Source organism: Oenanthe melanoleuca, chromosome 2 (genome assembly GCF_029582105.1).
Source record: "Oenanthe melanoleuca isolate GR-GAL-2019-014 chromosome 2, OMel1.0, whole genome shotgun sequence".
Lineage (NCBI taxonomy): Eukaryota > Metazoa > Chordata > Aves > Passeriformes > Muscicapidae > Oenanthe > Oenanthe melanoleuca.
The window spans coordinates 122,494,659-122,514,550 of NC_079335.1; the positions used below are offsets into that span (position 1 = coordinate 122,494,659).

Genomic DNA, 19,892 nt, shown 5'->3' on the forward strand with positions numbered 1-19,892 from the left:
CAGCCTGTTGCAAGAGTAGGTGTCTGAATCTCCATTTCAGTGCTGCTGTTGCACTGCTGGAGAAGGAAAGAAAACATTATCTTCTGCCTGTACTTTTGCCTTAAGAAAAAAGGAATCTTTGCTGTGGCTTGATAAAGACCATTTTAGGACTTACACAATAGCAAGTCAGCACAGAATACAGTCACATTCAAATAAATTATTCTCAGTTTAATGAAATTGGTGAGTTTTCAAAGGAAAAAGTGCAATATTTCCCCAACTGGGGAATAAACTCGAGTAAGTCTGTTTTTAACTTATCTGCCAACTGCAAATGGAGAATAATAGCATGAAAACTTGTATCTATTTTTTTTCCTGTCAGTGAGCAGACAGTTAAAGCCATGACCTACCTATCTGAATCCAAATGGCAAACTCTTTTTTTGTCAATCCAAACATCATCATCCTTAGTATGGAGACTGACCTCTTCAAATATCTTTCCAAAGAGAAATCTTACAGCTTTTACACTTTAACTGGCCATTACAGCAAACTCTTTCAGTGATCTCTTTTGTCTAGTATTATATGGTAAAATATTAAAAATCTGAATCAGATGTTCTTGCTTTTTTCAATTGCAAAGGGGAGAAAATGCTGTATGAATGGTCACTGAACAATAAGACTTTGAAATAAAGTGCAGACTGCTACAAGGTCTACTGCAGTCAAACGCAGGGAAAGTTCCCATCAGACATTGGGAGATTTCTTGCATTCCTAAGGTTGTGCTCAGCCTCAATCAATTAATTATGGGGGGTTTTTGATTACATGGTACATGTGTTATAAAAGAGTCCAGGAAAGGTGAAAAACAACAGTAAAAAACAATAGTATGCATGTTCAGTAGAAGAGCTTTCTAACTGTATGGATATATTTGCATACATATTCCCACCATTACCCAGGCTGTATATGCCTACCTACTTAACCACTGTGAGACTGCCCCCTGTTACTCATACCCATGGAGAGGACATCATCCTCAACTCAAACCTCACTGCAGATTCAGACACTGAAGTAATGTCTGAAACCTTCAATGTAAAATATATCTCACAGGCAGCTTTCCTGGCTGCCCATTCAGCTAAAATTCTTGTCTAGGCTTATCTCCCTACTCATTTCTATCAATCTTCTCTTTCTCTGGTCTTCAGAAATGCAGCTCTGATGTTGCAATATCTATTGTAATGATTCTCCTCAGCTTCTACCATGTTAATTTTCTATTTTTTTTCTGGTGAATTTGCCTCTGCTACATCTTTTATAAACTTCTTGAGTTTGATTTCAGTACATTTCACAGATTACTCTTTCTTTCATCTGCCATTTCTTTACAGCAGATTAAATTTGCCATACAAATTTTTTAACACAATATATTTGCCTCTAGTTTGCTGTTGAATTTTCAGACAAATGTGTGGGCTTTTTTCCAGTCATCCTTCATACTTAAAAAGTATTCTATGTAAATACCTGAAAACTGGCTTCATTTTTCCTTGCAAATACCCTTCTACTACCATACTCCCTAAAAATTTTATACAACCAAATGAATATTGTGTCTCATGTCTTTCACAGTTTATTTGGACAGCTGTTATACAAGTGTATAGAAAGTATATTCTGCTATAGCTGTGTCTGTTTCTGGTTCTTGTTCGATGTGTGTATTACCACAGACTTAGTATTTCCATTATTTTATTGTTTTTCTGTCTATGATTTATATCAGATGTGGCAGAATTCTGAGTCATGATTAAAGCTCCCAGACATAAAAGCTACAAGAGGAATATTAGTAATTTTATCTTGACTTTCAGACAACAAGCTCATCCAGTAAGCCATGTTCTTTTTGTTTTAAAAATACATAAAATTTGGGACATTGTATAAAGAATACTAAATAACAACAACAAAGTATTATGAAAATTTAAGATTATATAGTTGTTTTTCTTGTTCAGATTAAGGTATGTCTAGCCTAAGTGGACAGAGAAAAGTAGGAACAGAGCAAGTATATATGATATTATACAGTCATTTCTCAACTTCCAGTTATTTTCAATGTTGTGAGTTTCTTGATCCTTTTGTGGTTTGTCCACTTAGTAGCCTGTAATGGCTCTTTCTTCTAAGAACTTGTCCATTCTGCTTTGTACCCCATGTAGAGTTCTTTGATACCTCAATATTATTACACAGAATTCCACAGATCTACTACCTTCTGTATGAAACTATTGTTTTGTTTGCTTTGAGCCTGGCTCCTGTTCTACTATACCTCCCAAATCATCTCTTTTCCAAGCTAAAGAATCCAGCTGACAAAGTAAATTCTTATAGTGTATCTGAGATAGGCTTCTATTCCTCCAATGCCTCTTCTCTTGTTTTCCTTCAATGAACTTTTCCCATCCATGTAGATAACCTTCTTGTAGTGAGAGGACAGCACTGAAATGCAGGCAAATAGTGCATTTATTCAGTTTAATAATAAGGTTTTCTCTTTTGTTCTCTGTTTTTTGTTCTCTATTTCTTTCATGTGATTTTTAAGATTATTTTTTCTTGGGGCATGAAGAGAACATTGACTACACGGAAATGGCACTTCCATAAAGCTATCATGATCCCAAGGTCTTGTTCCTAAGTCAAGGCAGTCAACTCAGAGTTCATTGTTTTATGGGCAAAGCTAGGATTTCTTGTCTTCAGAAGCAAGGATTTCTTTGCATTATCTATACTGCATTTCATTTCCTTTGCCTTTCTCTCTATTGAATTTCATCTACTATTTTATTTACTGTCCAGTGAAGTAAGAATTTACAGTATTAGTAGTTGAACCATTTTACACCTGAACTCTTTTAGAATTTTTGTGATAGTACTGGTTTCTATGTATTTTATCAGACCATTTTATCTTTTTTTAAAAAGTATTTTATTTGTTGCTGCTTCCACAATAATTTACAAATTCAGACAGATTGTCCACTGAGCCCCCTCCCCCCAGAAGACTGCACTTTAGCATGGGAGAATCTTCATTTGCTTTTCATAGAAAATACTGATGCAGAAAATTATCTTTCTGAGTACATTTCATGCAAACTATCTGCTGGCCAATGAATAATGGCTTTTTTTTTCCTGTTTCAAATATATGTTATTACTAATTTTGATGCTTTTATCTTGTTGATTCTCAAATTATTTTCCATTCTGCCAAATTGATCATATTTTGACATTTAATAAATTAAAGCTCATGATACTTTTTATTTTCTTGTTTTAAATACAATTTGAAGGATTCCTTCCTGTTTGTAATATTCTCCATAACTTTTCTGAAAAATGCTTTCAGCTTCCTTTTATATTTCCTCTTCCATTTCCATAGGTGATAAACACTAATGCTGCAATTCCAGTATAGTGTCCACTAGTTTACATGCCCATCAGAATTTAATTCCTTGGACTGTCCTTGGAGAGGGGAATTGGAGGCACAAGAAGTAAAGATCATAGATTGAGATAAGAACAATTTACTGGAAACAACAATGAAACAAGAAAATTACCAGTAACAGCAACAATATTAATAAAAACATGTGTATGAGAGAGATGAGTGGTTCACATGGAAAACGTTCACCATGGAGCCCAAGCTGACCACACCATACTCCTCCAACCTGGAAGTGAGACCCTTCCCAAGTCTCTGGAAAATGATGTGAAAGTGAAAATTATGTGAATGTGAAAATGAAGGTTATAGAATAACCTTCAGGTCCTTGCCATACCTCCTCCTGGCTGCTTCAAACACTAACCCTGGCCAAAATGCTGTCATGCAAACCTGAGGTTCTAGATTCCTTGTTTGTTTAAATGTTCTTCCCTTTTGTCAGTAGTACTGGCCCACCACAGCCAGCATTTCTTAGGAGCCTTTGCAGACTCCCCAAGGGTGTTTGCCAGCTGGTAGTCACCGTGCAAACATGAAAATCTCATGGGATCCCAAGCCTAGCTATCCATAAGTGCCATGACAGATTATTCTGCCAATACAACCTTTTTCTTCCCCACTGTTGGTGAAAGAAATTACGTGCAAAACAAGTAAAGAATGTCATTCCATTCTTTTTTAATAATCAAGACTTACTTCTTCTTAACAAGATATGAAAAATGTGAACATAAGCCAGTGATTCCCACTGATTTCAGTGGGCTCTGGCTCAGGCTTTTAATGACGCTGACTGATACACTTTTTCCAGATGTAGTCTTTCATCCATCAAACCATTCAGTTGTTCTGAGGAAATCTGGGATGTAAAGAACATCTGCCACAATGAACATAAAAAGCACAGACCTGCTGTTACTAATGGGAAGTATTCTAAGGGCTTGGATTAAAAAAAACAGTTAATTAATTTTACAAGAATAATTACTTTGAATGTGAGTGCCAATGGCCCTTCTCACATAAAGCTTTTCCAATACAATCTTGTTTTGGTCTTGCAGAGGACAAAAAATACTCCACTTGTTCTGACAAAAATCATTGTCAATTGCCATAAAATAAATTCTACTGAAGGCATTTCTATAGCTTGCTTTTAAATTCTATTTATTTATTATCTGTAAACAAAGAAGCTGATTGGTTTGGATTTGTATGATAAATTATAGTGAAATAATAAAACCTCTGAGCAATCAAGAAAGGAAATAACTGCTTTTAATGTCCTCTGTTAAAATGTAATTGTGACATTTAGGAATCAATTTGCTGCTTCTTCTAATATTCATTATATCACTCATTAGCACAATGTTTAGCAAACACAGAAGATGTCTTTTACTATAACATTTTATAGCATCTAATCTGTTTTTAATCTGGTTCTGCCAAATTGTGTAGGTTTTTTCCTTGAAAATTGTGTTTTAAGAATTTAAGCTGATTTAAGATCAAATTTGTTGCAAAAGAAAAGGCATTTAGTTATGCAAGAGCTCCCCTTCATCTAGACATATATACAGTTTCCTTTGTCTTTTAAAAAGGAAAAGCAATCTCCAAGACATGTCTTTGTTAAGGTTCCCTGCTGGCGGCATATGGCAAAGTTACTGGCACCTTGCCTGGAAAACACAGCAAGAACTGATAGATCTGATCTCATTCTGGGGCTGGGGAGAAAATAGATTACAGTGAAGGCCACTCTTACGGCCTGCGACCATCAGTTGCTTGGCAAGAAGCACAAGTTCCTGAAGACAGATCTGGGAAGGTGAAAGAGAAAGAGATTTTACCTTCCTAAGTGATGGCAGAGCCCCCCAAACAGTCCATGCTAGAGCAGGTCCTTCAGAAGTCTCTATGTAATTCTGTTTTATGTGCTACTGTGAAATAAAACTCTCAAGGTGTAAATGTTTAAAAAATAATAGCGTATAAATGCATAAAAGTGTTTAAGAAATAATATTCTAATAATAACAGCAACAATTTTATTTTAAATAATAATAATAATAATAATAATAATAATAATAATAATAATAATAATAATAATAATAATAATAATAATAATATTTTTACAAGTTGGTCTCAAGTTTTTCTTGAGAACTGTGACAAAATCTTGCAGCTGTAGAACTTCTGAAAAAAACCCCAGATTTTCTTCCATACTGTCATATTGCTTGAACCAGGAATTAAGAGTGATGACCCATTTGATGTAAAAAATAGACTTATTTTTTCTTATTTGAAATTAGCTTGGCAGTATGCAGTTTTGAAGGGGCTGGGGGGTGGGGGTGGAATCTGCTGTAATTGTGGTGGTTTATAAAGCAGAAATCCTGAAGAGACTTGAACATCTCCCATCCCAAACTTGGACAAGACTAGCAATAAGATTCTGCTCCATTCTTCTGTGAAGATATTTGTATGCTAGATACCATCCTATAGCAAAGATCATTTTTATGCTTATACAGATTTAGGAACTGTGACAATTACAGGAAATGGAATTGATTTCCAGATTGCTTTAATTATTTCTCACACTTGAGAAATGCTGTAAAAATTAAAATTGAAAGATTGTTTTCAATTACACTGGCATGATTAATAGTTTTTTAAAATGAGAATGTCCAGCCACAAAGATGTCTTCTTTGTCCCATTGATGGCAGGGTGCAGTTTCATATGAAGTTCCATTGTCACAACACAGCCTCATCACCCGCTCCCATTCACTTATACCAAATTTTGCAATTATCAAACCACATATTGAGCCAGTTTCTGATCTGACAGACACCTACCCTACCACGAAGCCTTGTGCTTCTAACACCAGGTGATCCAGTGCAAGCCAGGGGCAGGGACACGGGGTCCAGGAGCATGAGGGAGGGAGGGAAGCAGCCATGAGTGCCCAGCTCAGAGCAGAAAGTGTCAGATCAGGTGTGACACAGTGGCTGGCAGCTCCATGGACACACCAGTCAGCCTGGAGTGAGACACGACCCCATCGCCACCTCCCATTCACTCCTTCTGCATGTTTTCTGCAGTTACATCCTTTACACTGACCTGGAACTGGTCCAGATAAAACCTTTTTGATCATCTCTTTTGCATGGCCTTATGTGAACTGAAACATGAGTACCCAAGGCCAAAGGATGGATAAAACCATCTCCAATTAGCACTTTCAGCTTACTGTGAATTAAAACGACTGTACTACTTTGGCCTAAACAATTCATTACATCCTTTGCTGTTCCATGTAATAAAAGCATACCTGCCTGTTCTCACTGTTATTTATTTGTATTGTGTGACTCAAGGTGGCTCTGAAGAAAAATGATTTGTGGAATCCACAGTGCAGAGTCTTTTCTGTTGCTCCTCAAATGACTCTTCTTTCTCTTCCAGATTCTGCAGTCATGAAACTGTATACCAGCAAATCAATCTAAAAAAAAATACAACAGTGAAAATCATTCTACCTCCCCTTCCAAATCAAATAGGAGTGCAGAGAGGTAGAGACAGGGAGCAAAAATTCCTACCATACTGATTTGCTTCTTTAAAAATGCAATGTGGATTACTTCTTTTAAGACTCATAGCACTGGAATGTTCTGATTTTAAAATCGCAAGTTATTTCAATTTAAAAAAAAATCAAATTTTTGTTTTGCCCAACAAATAAACATACTGAATTCAAGTTTGATTAGACAGATTGTTCTTACAGAGGTGTTTCTTTAGGGCAAGTCCCAAAGTGCAAAAGCAGATGGGCAAAGACAGCATCAATGGAGTAACATCTCAAAGTATACAAACTTGTAAATTTGTCAAATAGGTTAGTGAGACAGGAGTCAACTGTTTTGGGCCAAGTATGTTCTGAAACCAGCAAGCAAACAAACAAAACATTCTGTTGTCTTTAATCTGATTTCATGTGTAATGTAAGGAAAAAACAGCCTTTCATTAAAAAAAAAAAAAAAAAAAAAAGTATGCTATGAAACTCCTTTTTAATTAAATATGCTATCTCTTATGTTCTGCCAGTTCTCAAAGAAAAATTTTGATGTCTTAGTACATATAAGAAGAAATATCAAGACATGCTGTAGTTTTTTCCTTCACATAATTTTCATTTCAGTCAGGAGTTTGCTGTTCAAATAAAATAAATTCCTGCTCAGAAGTCTGATTACAGTTATATATTTCATGCAATCACACAATGTGAATCTTACAGATATGCTGTATACATTATTCAAAGGAGAAGGATGAGCTCAGTCCCACATCAAAGCACGTTATAATCCTTTTCCCAAAAATATAATAATACAATTCCCTACATTGAAATGAAGCTGTATTTAAAGAAAGGATAGCATGGGAATGCTACTTCTCGATAAGTGGTACATCATACAATTTTTAACCAAGTAGAATTTTCAAAAAAGAGTAAGTAAAACTCAAGAATAACCAGAACAATTACTTTCATGCACTTCTTGATAAAGTTTTTGTGATTTATTAAGGAGAGATATTGAGATAATTTGTATTCTTAAGATCAGAACATTGAGTTTTGTACTAATCTAGACAAAAGCATTGACAAAAAATGTTCTTCAAAATGTGTGGATGCAGCACTAATCTGCATCCAGGCTGAAACATGGTCTATCTCCCTTCTCCCAAACAGAGAGTACACATATTAATTTATTATTTACCCAATAAGGAGACAAGCTAGATTTCACATTCAGCTGTGTTAGAAATTATCTGCATAAAGTACTAATGATTCAAACAAATAATAATCTGAGATATTGAAAAAGGACAATGGCTTAGTTTCTTTACAAGGACATGTCATTGCCCTCCCATGCCAATATTGTTCATGTCTGAATTATACTTCTTCTGGCAAAGCCACAAAAAGGTTTAAACCATTGCTAACATACCAATTGCTTATCCCCAGTTATATGCCACTGTCTGCAAAATCAGGCCACTTACAAAACTCATCAGCCCTTACAGTGTCTGATGTCATAGCCCTCATAGGAGGAACCCCAAGACTAATGTTTTTGCACAGCACAAACCATGTGAAAATAGCAAGAAACAGATATTATTAAATGTTCTGCACAAGAACTCCAAGTCTTCCCAGGTTCATATCAGGATACTGCAGATATCTTGGTTTTGCTCTGAAGGGTAATGTAAGCGTGAGATTCACCCAGAAACACCTTCTCAAATGCAGTTGAAGTCTATCCCTGTGCATCAGCTTTAATCTCTAGTGATTTTGGCAAAGGCCAAATATGACATCCTGAAAAAGTGATTTATTTTAGCTCTAGCTTAGATTGCCTCTGGGAACCACCCATAGCTTTCTACTGATTTCAGAAGTAAGACTTGCTTGAACTAAACTCCTAACTTTTGCATTTCTAAACTTCTGTGGAATGTATTACCCCCAGTGCATTGTCATTCACTGAAACACATGCAAAACATACTCCACACCCATCCCTTTCAGATGGCTCTGTGTAACCCAACACTCCCAGGATCTGCAACATGATCCAAAGATTCCTAAAGTAATCAGTAATAATTCTGTCATCTGGTATTAGCAGCTGGAATGATGTATCTCTTCTTGCTGCGATGCATAAAACATACTACATTTCTCAACTACCTGAGAAACATTCTTTTGCAGTTTCTGTTCAGTAATCCTTTCTACTTCACAAATACTAACCTTCTTCTAAACACTACAGCAGAAAAGGGAGGCAAATAATGTACATGAATAACATCCTTACTTCCAAAATAGCAGTATCTGTCCTGTTCATAAATCGCAAGAATCCCTTGTTACCCTTTCCATAAAGAAAACAAAAGCACACAGCTCTTGTTAGTGGAAGATAGATGAGACTTTTCTCCAGCCTAGGTTTGTGGAAAATAGCTTCATCAGAATTATGTCTCATTCTGTCCTCTAAAGGCTCTATTGCTGTCATAAATGAGAACAAGTTTTGGCTTATTGAAACTGTTATATTTAGAAGCCTTATTCTTTCTACAAATTGTGGTTCCATTAAAATACCAGCTTTCTCCATGGCCTTAAAAAATACAGAAAATAAATTGGAATACAAAATCTATTTATACTTTTCTAACTGCGTAATCCTTTGTTGTCAACGGCTTTTGCAGATAGTGCCATAGCAATAAGGTTATACTTTAGAAACATGCACAGTTTTCATGTTTCTTTGTTATTACTATATTGTTCTCTTTAATATTTGGAATGTACAGTGACTGCAAGATCTCATGTATCATTCCTGTTGCACAGTCAATTATACTTTTTATGTGTGGTTGTGTGTGTGTATTTCTACATTTCAGAAGCTGCCTGTAAGCATTTTGCTCTGTTCCCAGATTGTCTGCTTGAGTCATTCCTGTGGCAGCTGCAGCAGTTTCTCCTAAGCAGCAATGTGTCCTGGAAAAGGCTGTCAAGACCAAACTATTATTTCCTGGCAAAGGAGAACAGCTCTAATAAAGAGCAAATCCTGATCAAATTTTTATAAGTCACTAGCCAATAGTTCATGAAATATGATCGTTTTTATTAGTGTGACTATAACTGTCATGCCAGACATGGAAATCCATGACTTGTCTCAGTTGGTATAGATTTCCAGCATGAAAAAAAAAAAAAATCAGCTGAGATTTGAGTACATTTTGCTAAAACTATGTGCAAACAAAAAAATTAGCCAGAGGCTAGTTTAAATTTTGAACAACAGAGCAGAGGACTCATAAGAACTACGTATTTCTTCCTTAGCATTTGTAAAAGAAATGACACAGAATAGTCTCGAACTATTATTCAAGTATGTAGATGGAAGATCAGAAAAAGCCTCAAGACAATTACAGGCATTAGAAACAGAAGCACCTTTAATTTGTCTTCAGTAAGTTGTTGCTGATAGTTGAAGCAGCACATAGTTAAAACCAGTTTCAGGTACCAGTCCTGCTTATATTTTTAGTAAAGATTTTGAATTTCTGTCGATCCATTAAACTTATCTTTTATTTATGGAGTTCAGATAGTTTTTAAAATCAACCACCAGAGCAGCTTACAGGGAAATACCATCTATGGGCAATTCCATGAAAGAGATTTTCTGTAAAAGGGCACTGGATCAGCGTATTTTTTTAGGGGGGATCATTCCAGTAACTTCTTATGCTCTTCTGGTCAGATTCAAGCCATGCAGTTGGTTGAAAGCTGTGTGGGGCCTGTATTTCTGCATCCTAAATTTTGGCAAATTATATAACCCAAAATAAACTATATTTTAAATATAAACAGCAGCTGTTTTCATCTGCTATTTTGAATCTAGAAAGTAAGCAGGGACAGGGCCCACATAAAATTTAAGTACTTGTTTCTCAGCTGTTATGCTTTTGCCCTGTCCTTTACTGTGTACTTTTAATGGAGAAATATGGAGACAGGAACTTTTGCCCTGTCCTTTACTGTGTACTTTTAATGGAGAAATATGGAGACAGGAACCTTTATCAATGTATATTTTTGATCAACATAAATGAGAGAAGTAGAATATTTCCATACTATACGTCTCAATACCATGAATTTTTAATTTCTTCTTTGTTATAGCCCTTGTGCTGTTAGCTTTCAAATTTCCAGTAGTTTACTTCCTTTCACCGTAGTTTCTCAAATGTTAGACATATTTTTGTTGCAGTTTAAAAAAAATTTCATTTCTAATCTTAATTTTTTCTTTCCATTTTTTTTTTCTCTATAAGCATAGCATTTGACTTAACTGACTATAACATTATGAAGTTCTTAAGGCTTTTTTTTTTTTTTTTTTTTCAGAACAATTGCAATGTTTGCACTTAATGGAAGATTTTATCACAAGCTGTTATATTGAAATGTTAGTGTCTCTGTTACAGCCATGAGACCAAGGATACAAGAACAGAATATGCAGCCACTCCATTTCACAGAGTTAGAACCAAATATAAGTCAGATGTTGGGGAAAATGTAAGCAAACTACTCCAATGAGTTTGGAAGAGGTCTGCACATATATCCTGCTCTGCTGTTTCCCCCTGCTAAGTGCAGAAAAAGAAATACAAGGATGTACAACAGAAGGAACAGACAATAAAAATAAAATAGAAACTATAAAATAAAATAAAAGCATCAGAATAACCTGAGGACTTGATTTTTCAGCAGTGCTGAGCACTACTGCAAGTCTAGCTCCTAGTTCTTAATGGATTGGTTCATCACAAAATCTTGCAAAAATACCTGAAGGACTTATGCATTCATATTCCACGCATTTCATTATTTAAAAAGCAGAAACCTACACAAAAATATCTTTACTTAAAAGAAGTAACAAGTCTAACTAAAGGATCATAAATTTAATTGTCAGGTGTGAACACAAAGGCACCAAACCTTAAGAGGGAATAAATGCAGCTAAGTAGCTAAGTGACAGAAAAGAGAGTGGCAACATTATCTACCTTTATCCAGTGTTTACTGTCTTTCTGGGAATGGGTTGATAAGTTACAGAAAATTCTTAGTCTTCAAGTATGGCAAATATATTGACAGCATTATTATAAATTAACCCAGACAATTTATATATAACTATAGCACAGTAGCACTCAAACTTGGCAGCTGAGTAGGTATTTCTCAGAACCATGGATCCACCATCAAGATGCCATGAAGTACTTTGAATTTATACTCAGAATTTTGCCAAGTGATGCAAGTGAGGGGTTGCATTTTTAGCAATGCTGCTTTGTGTGAAATTTAAAAATATTAACTTGCAGTTTACAAAATTAGAATGAAAAAATCTGATTTCTGATTGTTTTCAAACTTCATTTTTTTTGTCTGCAAAATTCATTCCCATACACAAAATTCCAAGTGTTATAAATAGTAAGGCATGTATATGAACAACAAAATAGCTGAGCCATCCAGGTCCAGGCAATAAAAGCTGATGTACAAAATGACAAAAATTTATGAAAGTGCATGAAATGCATGACAAATTCTGCAAATTGATCAGGTGCTATGCCTCTTTAAATTCATAAAGGCACAAGACAGTAAAAACTATAAATCATTGCAAAAAAATTATACTGAGAAGCACATAAAAGTCATTCCTAAAAATATGTGCCCAAGACACAGCCTAGTGGAAATAATGTACCTCTGATGATATTCCCTTAGTAGTGTGGAAACAGGATACTTGTAGACTCCAGATTTTTTCACTTAGTATGTTGGCTGTGCCTGAGGAAGCAGAGTGTTTCAGTCTGAGCAGTTTTGCTGAGCAGCCCCACATGGTTTCTGGCTATCCATCTACCCTTTGGTTGCTCCCTGGTATTCCAGCAGCTGGTTAAGCAATGGGCATCTCCTGCAATCCAAGTATATGGTGAAAAGTTCAACTACTCTACTAGAAGGTGAGCACTGGAACCTTCCAACTTGCTCTTAGAGGTTTCACATATTTCTCTTCTATAGAAGAATAGCAGCAATAGTATCATTTTTCATAGTCTTAACATAAGCAAATTGTTCTTTCCATTTAAAAAAAATGAAAAAGTACAATCTTCATGACATAATGAATACTGGAACAGTTAACAGACTCCTGGAGCACACTAACTATCCTTTTTTTCAGTTTATCAACTCTGAAACAAATGAAGGAGACAAGCAATAGGATTGCATTGCTCCAAAGAAAACACTGTTATAACTATTTTTTTCTTGTGCCACCTAATGACATCAAATGCATCTGTACAAATTACTGAACTTAGCTGTTATCCAGGTTAAACTGGATCTGTCAATCTGGAAAAAAAAATAGATTTTTGAATGATATGCAAGGGATGGGTTTTTTCCTAGAATTTATCATAACCATTTATGACAATGGTTGAAAATAAGCAGAAGCCAGTCCGTGGAACTAAGAAGTGAAATAGCAGACATCCATTTGCTTCAATACATTTATTCTCTGCCACTTTGCTATCTTTTACTTCAGAATTTTACTTTGCTATATACAGCCACAGAAACTAAGAGCATTCACAAAAAGTTCTTTTGCTTCTAACCTACGAAAAGGACTATTTCTGTTTTAGGTTAGTAGCATGATGATATTCCCTTTACCTAACAATGAATTTTATAATGTTTAGGGACAAATTTATCTTTTGGGCTACCTTTTGTAAAAGAAATCACACCTCAGAGTGGCTGGTGATACTATCCAAAGATAGGCATTAGGTTCCTAATTCTGTATAAGACAGATAGGAATGGAGAAAAAAATAGGACAGCACTTGGACATAGTTCCATACAATCAATAGCCATGTAGCTCATTAAAATTATATAACAAGAAAAAAAATTAAATTCAAGCCATATTTAAATAATTAAAGCAACCTTGGCCAAAATATAATAGAATCATAAATGGATCAAATGACCTCAAAGGTCATTTCAAGCTGACTCCTGCCAGGGGTACCTTCACTAGACCAGGTTGCTCAAAGGCCCATCCTACCTGGCCTTGAACACTTGCAAGGATGGGGCATCCACAACTTCTCTGGAGAGCCTGTTCCTGTGCCTCACTACCCTACAAGTCAAGAATTTCTTCCTGCCCTCTGTAAGTTTAGAGCCATTCCCCCAGGTCCTATCTCAACATGCCCTTGTAAAATGTCTCTCTCCTGCTTTCTTGTAGGTTCCCTTCACATACTGGAAGGCTGCAAATGGGTCACCCCACAACTCTTCTCTATTCCCGGCTGAACAACCCCAACTCTCAGCCTTTTCTCCCTCCCTCTGATCACTTTTGTGGTCTCCTCCAGGCTTGCTCCAGCAAATCCATGTCTCTCCTGTAATGGGGACCCCAGAGCTGGATGCAGTACTCCATGTGGAATAGACAGAATCACATGAAATACATCATTATAAACTGCTTTTGAAAATCAAAGGGCTGTCTCAATGCCGTGTGCACACCCACCTTTCACCAACCTGACCGTAGCAAAGAATTAAATTGGAAGTTCTGTGATGAATTTCATTCCCAGTACCCTTTTCAGGACAATGAAACTTTTAACTCTTTTGCATCACCTTTAAACCACCCCTTCGAGTTTTAACGCAGGTTGGTGAGTGCTCAGGCCTGCCCAGTGAAGGGGCCCAGCTGAGAGGCAGACACATACAGACAGACAGATACAGACAGAGGCAGAGACAGGCAGACACAGACACAGAGGCAGACAGAGGCAGACAGAGGCAGACACAAGGCAGACACAGGCAGACAGGGATGTGCTCGTACCCAGGGCTGCCACACACCTTCCCAGCCGTCTGCAGCCTCAGGGAGCAGCAGGCGCCTCTCAGCAAGGCCTGGCGGGCTCTGCCCCGTGGCTCTGAGGCAGCAGCTCTTGGGTGGTGTGAGAGCAGCACCAAGAAGGTCCTGGTGGACAGCAAGCTGTCCATGAGCCAGCAGTGTGCCCATGTGGCCACGGAGCCCGTCGGTATCCCGGGGTGCATTAGGAAGAGCATTGCCAGCAGGTTGAGCAAGATGATCCTGCCCCTCTCCTCAGCCCTGGTGAGGGCTGCACCTGCAGGGCTGTGTCCAGCCCTGGGCTCCTCAGTAGCTCCTGGAATAGGTCCTGTGGAGGATTAACCAGGATAATTAAGGGAGTGTCTCTCTTAAGAGGAAAGGTTGGGAGAGCTGGGCCTGTTCAGCCTCGAAAGGCAATGACTGAAAGGGAACTTTATTGATATCTGTAAGGGGTGTCAAGAAGATGGAGCCAGGCTCTCCTTGGGACTGCCAAGCAGTGGGATGTAAAGCAACGAGCAGAAACTGATGCACAGGAAGTTCCACCTGAATGCGAAGAGACACTTAACTGTGCAGTTGACTGCACACTGGAAGACTGTCCAGAGATGCTGGGGAGTCTCTCTCACGAGAGACATTCCAGAACCGTCGAAACGAAGTCTTGCGCCATGTGCTCTGGGATGACCCTGCTGGGCAGAAGGTCGGACGAGAAGACCCGCTGAGGTCCGTTCCAGCCGGGCCCGTTCCGTGAGGGGGCACGGGCGGGCGGCTCTCCGGGCCGGGCAGCCGCTTCCCCGGGGCCCTGCCCGCCCGGGCTGCCCTGGCGCAGGCGCTGCCCGCGGCGCAGCGGGCGGGGAGGGGCGGCGCTGCCCGGCTGCCCGGGGTGCCCGGGCCGGTGCCTGCTGCGGCCGGCGCTGCCCGCGCTGCCGCGGGCCGGGGCCGCGCCGCCGCGGGGGCAGCGGGGCCGGGGAGCGCGGCGGGCCGGGCGCGGGGCGGCGCGGCGGGGCGGCGGGCGGCGCGGCGCGGCGGTGGGCGAGCAGGCGAACGCGGGAGCTGCTACATCCGGGCTGCGGCGGCGGCACCTGCCGCGGCGGGGGCCTCGGTGACATTGGGGCTCGGCGACTGAAGGAGGGGGCAGCGCTGCGGAGCCTGCACGGAGCGAGATCTTCGCCTGCTCTCGCCGCCACCAATCCGCCACCAGCAGCCCGGCGCCATGGTGCTGGGCACTATCCTCACCCACGCGAAGAAGCACCCGGCCGTGAGTACCTGAGCCGAGTGCCCGCTCGGCCCCGCGCCCGCCCTTGTCGCCGCCGCTCGGTGCCCCCGGCCGCGCCTCGCCTCCTCCTCGGCCATCCGTCTGTTGTTATTCCTGTGCATGCCCGGCCCCTGACCGCCCGGAGCTGCTCCAGCAGGCACCGCCAGGTCCCTTCTTTGCCCCGGTTTCTGCGGCCTTGCTTGTGCTGCAAGGCTCGGCGTGGCCTTTCCGTTCCTCTCGCCCATCAGTTTGCCCCCACGCTCCCACTCGCATGTTTTTTGGTTTGTTCTCTGAATACAGACGGTAGGGGCTGTTTTGGCAGTGAAGGGAGGATTGTCTATCCCAGAAACGCGACGTGGCGGAATCTTTTGTTTGGTTTTGTTTTTTTCTGCATGTAGGACTATATTTTTCATACCTGCCACTTTATAGCTGCTGGTTCCCTAATGACCCCAGGGGTGTCCCCAAACAGGGAGCTTATGCCAGGGGTTTAGAGGGCCGCACATTTGTGGCTCCAAGTCTGTAGAATTGTTCCTTGGTTTGCCGTAGTCAAAGTCAGAGGTGCTATGTATCAATACTATTTTGCTATATTGTAGGATAATACTTTTTTTTTTTTTTTTTTTTTTTTTGTGTTGCTATTCCAGTTGATCCCTCTGTTTGTGATTATTGGATCTGGAGGTGTTGGTGCAGGCCTGTATCTGATGCGTTTGGCCATGTTCAACCCTGATGTCAGGTATGTATTCAGTAATCCCCAGTGCCAGTCCTCTTGCTGCATATGTCATTGCCTTGGCTTTTATTTTCCTGGAGGCCTTAATGTCTTGATCCAGTATCAGCTGACATTAAGTGTGTGGAGGTTTCCTGGACTTGGAGATCTCTTTGTTTACCATGATATTTAGAGACTGCTGACAAAGGACAGTGCCTTTTTCTGTGGAAACTTGCTTGGATGGCTGACTCCATGACTTAAGAACCTCAGTACATATATTATTATTTTTTTTTTTTTTATTTTGAAGGTAGTGTTAATATTTTCTCATATCTTGCGTTTCTCTCAATAGCTGGGACAAGAAAAATAACCCAGAACCTTGGAACAAAATGTCTCCCAGTGACCAATACAAGGTAAAATGAGAAATTAGATTTTTTGGGAGCATCATATTAGAGTTGTAGCCTACTGCTTTAGGGTGTTTGGTTATATGGGAAAGTAGTTGGGTGAGTGATGTATTCCTTTTGTTTGCCCTAGAGCTCTGAGCAGAGATGGCTGAGTTTGAAGTTTAAAACTTTCCTAATGGTGGTTGCTAATGGGGTTAAAAGAATCTGTATGAAAGCAGTCATATTTGTTGCACTGTAAGGAAAAGAGGAACTATAAGTAAAGGAAGAATTTACTGGCTGATAATACTCAGAAATAACCTACAGAGAGAAGAACAAAACCCTAAAAGATCTGAACTACAGCTTAAGCTCTAAGTTGTTGGCCTTTACTCATGAGAAACACTGCAGGACAATGACAGTGTTTAACATAACCATGAGTTCAGGTCTGCAGTTGATTTTTTGAAAACAAAACAATATTGTAAGTAACTGGATTTAATAGAAATACTCTTTAGCTGATATTTAACTAAATTCATTTAACTAATGAGGAAGTGTGTAAAGATGTCTAAAACACTTGGTAGTTTACGGAAATCCTAAAATCGTAGAGTCATTTATGTTGGAAAAGACTTCCAAGATTATTGAGTTCAGCTTTTGAACACCATGTTGTCAACTAGATCACAGCACCAAGGGCCATGTTGTCATTTCTTCCACACTTCCAGAGATGGTGACTCCACCCCCACCCAGCCTGGTTCAATGTATGACAATCCTTCCAGTGAAAAAATTCTTCCTGATGTCCAGCCTATACCTCCCTTGATGCAGCTTGAAGTTGTGTCCTCTCATTCTGTTGGTGATTGCCAGTGAGAAGAGGCCAACCCCTACCTGGGTACAGCCTCTTCAGGGAGATGTAGAGAGTGACAGTTTCCCCTGAGCTTCCTGTTCTTGAGGCTGAACAACAACCCCCTCATATGCTTATTCTCTATACCCTTCACCAGCTTCATTGCCCTTCTCTGGACATAAGTCATGTTTAATCATGCTTTACAGGAATGCTGTGTTAGTAGACTGCTGTAACAAATGATTTAAGATTATTCTCAAGCTACCAAAAAAGCAAACCTACTGTGTTTTCAAAGCTAGTGTCTTGTCTGGTACCATATACTACTATTCCAGTCATTGAAATAAGTAGAAAAACCCCACACTTCCAAAATAAAACAGGTTGTGGTTCCCTTGAAAGTCCAAGAAGAGCATTTCATTCTTTGTTTTCATTGTCAGTTCTGGAATGTTGCTGGTTTGTAAATATCTAAACTTGGCAAATCGTGCATAGTGCACATCAGAAATTCTTGTAAAGAGTGCATGACTTGTGTAGCGTTCCCCTTCAGCCTTAACATCTGAACACAGCCTCAGTGTTTGCCATATTTGGGTGTGAGTATCATTGGGCATATTTTTTTCCAAATCTGCCCTGTGGGAAAGGAAAAGAACATACACTCTAATTTTAGGATGACTTTTTAGTAAAAAATTCTTGTTTTACAAGTCTTAGCTTTTGGTGAGATTTTTTTTCTATTGTAAGCTTCTCTATGTCGTATTAACTTCCTTAGTTTTTTTCCAAAGAAGAGAGTTGACAACCTGAGCGTTTCTGTAGGAGTTGCACAGAAAGCTGTAATTTGAATGTGCTGTAGGCTGTTATGTTTTCTTAAAGAAAATATAAAAAATTTAAAAATTGAGTGTAAGTAAAAATAATCAAACTAATAGTTTTTCATCATTTTCGTTTTTTAAGAAAAACTCTACTATCAGATGCTTGATGTCAGGCCAGGCTGGGATGCCAAGATATGTAGTTAGTCTGTAGACTCATTGTCCCTAGTAACTTTTTGAGTTGTTCTGGATTGCTTGGAACAGGATCCAATAATAGCACTATAAACTGAGCACGTGAGCGGATCTGTTTTGACTTTAATTCCTCCTTGACATCCTTCAAGGATGTTCTGATTCTAGATGCAGCTACTTAAACCACACTGGCCTTTTGTGGCAGTGTCCTGAATGTTCCTTTGTGCCACTGTTCACAGAGGTTGTGCTCTGTGCCACTTGGCAACCTGGCCTGTTGCCTTCAGTATACAGGAGCTGTAGATTTTGAGCAAAATGGATAAACTCAGCAGTACTGTAAAAAGTTCCTCTGAATGGACTTCCAATTCCAGGGGTTAAGAAGAGTCAGTGTGGGTTTTCTCTAGTGGAAGACACGACCATTGCCTCATTTTAAATGCAAGACTTCTAATACTGGGTGTAGAATTAATATTAAAAAGTTACTACTCATCAAAAGTGCTTATTTATTAATGCCCAGTTCACAGACTCAAAATACAATTTCAGTTTCCTGACATGAATTCAATGATTCATATTTTTAGCAAATACAGAAAATGTGTAGTCAAGCTTCTTAAATAATACTTTTTCCTTTCTCTTTCCTAGTTTGTCTCCATTAATATGGACTACAGCAGACTCAAAAAGGATCGTCCTGACTTCTAAAAACACACTCATGTCCATAAGTTGCACAGAAAGGTCTTCCATAAGCCATCCGCACAAGTGTCGTGCTTGATCATCCAGGAAACAATCAAATCTGCCTCACACAGCACTAGATCGTGTTTGAAACTGTTTTGACAAGGCTTAATAAACGTTTAAAACTTGGCTTAATAAACGTTTAAAACTTGAGGTGTCTGCTCTTTCATTTTGCGAAGTGACAATATCCTCCTGTTAACAGTTTCTGCTGTATGGTGTGTCAGTAAGCAAAAGTCAGTTCATGTTTCCTCAACAAGAAAGCAAAGTTGTTGTGATGGGCTTTATGCTCAGTGTGATCTCAGGAAAATAACTGTGCTCATGCAGTTATACCAGACTTCAGGAACTTGAAAGCATGTATTTATATGTGTGCATATATATTTTTTAATTGTACCTGAATTTATCTACTTGCCACTTTAAGAAGTTTTGTTTGCAGAAAAGTCAAAGCCAATAAGTCATTATCCATCAGTGAGGAAGCAGATGTTGCCATATGTTGCTGGGGGGGAAGGAAAAAACCCACACTGAGCTCTCAAAAAAGGTTTTATTTCCTTTCTTTTTTCTCTTCAAGTTAAGCAGGTTTTTTAAATAAATA

The 19,892-nt window shown here is 39.0% G+C and overlaps 1 protein-coding gene across 1 annotated transcript; it reads left to right on the forward strand.

The window, feature by feature from the left end:
- The first annotated feature begins 15,457 nt into the window (after nucleotides 1-15,457).
- Nucleotides 15,458-19,456, forward strand: NDUFA4 (NDUFA4 mitochondrial complex associated). Its single transcript, XM_056482927.1, has 4 exons — nucleotides 15,458-15,700; nucleotides 16,339-16,427; nucleotides 16,747-16,807; nucleotides 19,217-19,456. Exons 1-4 carry the CDS (start codon nucleotides 15,656-15,658, stop codon nucleotides 19,271-19,273), a joined length of 252 nt encoding a protein of 83 aa, XP_056338902.1. The 5' UTR covers nucleotides 15,458-15,655; the 3' UTR covers nucleotides 19,274-19,456.
- The last annotated feature ends 436 nt before the right edge of the window (nucleotides 19,457-19,892 follow it).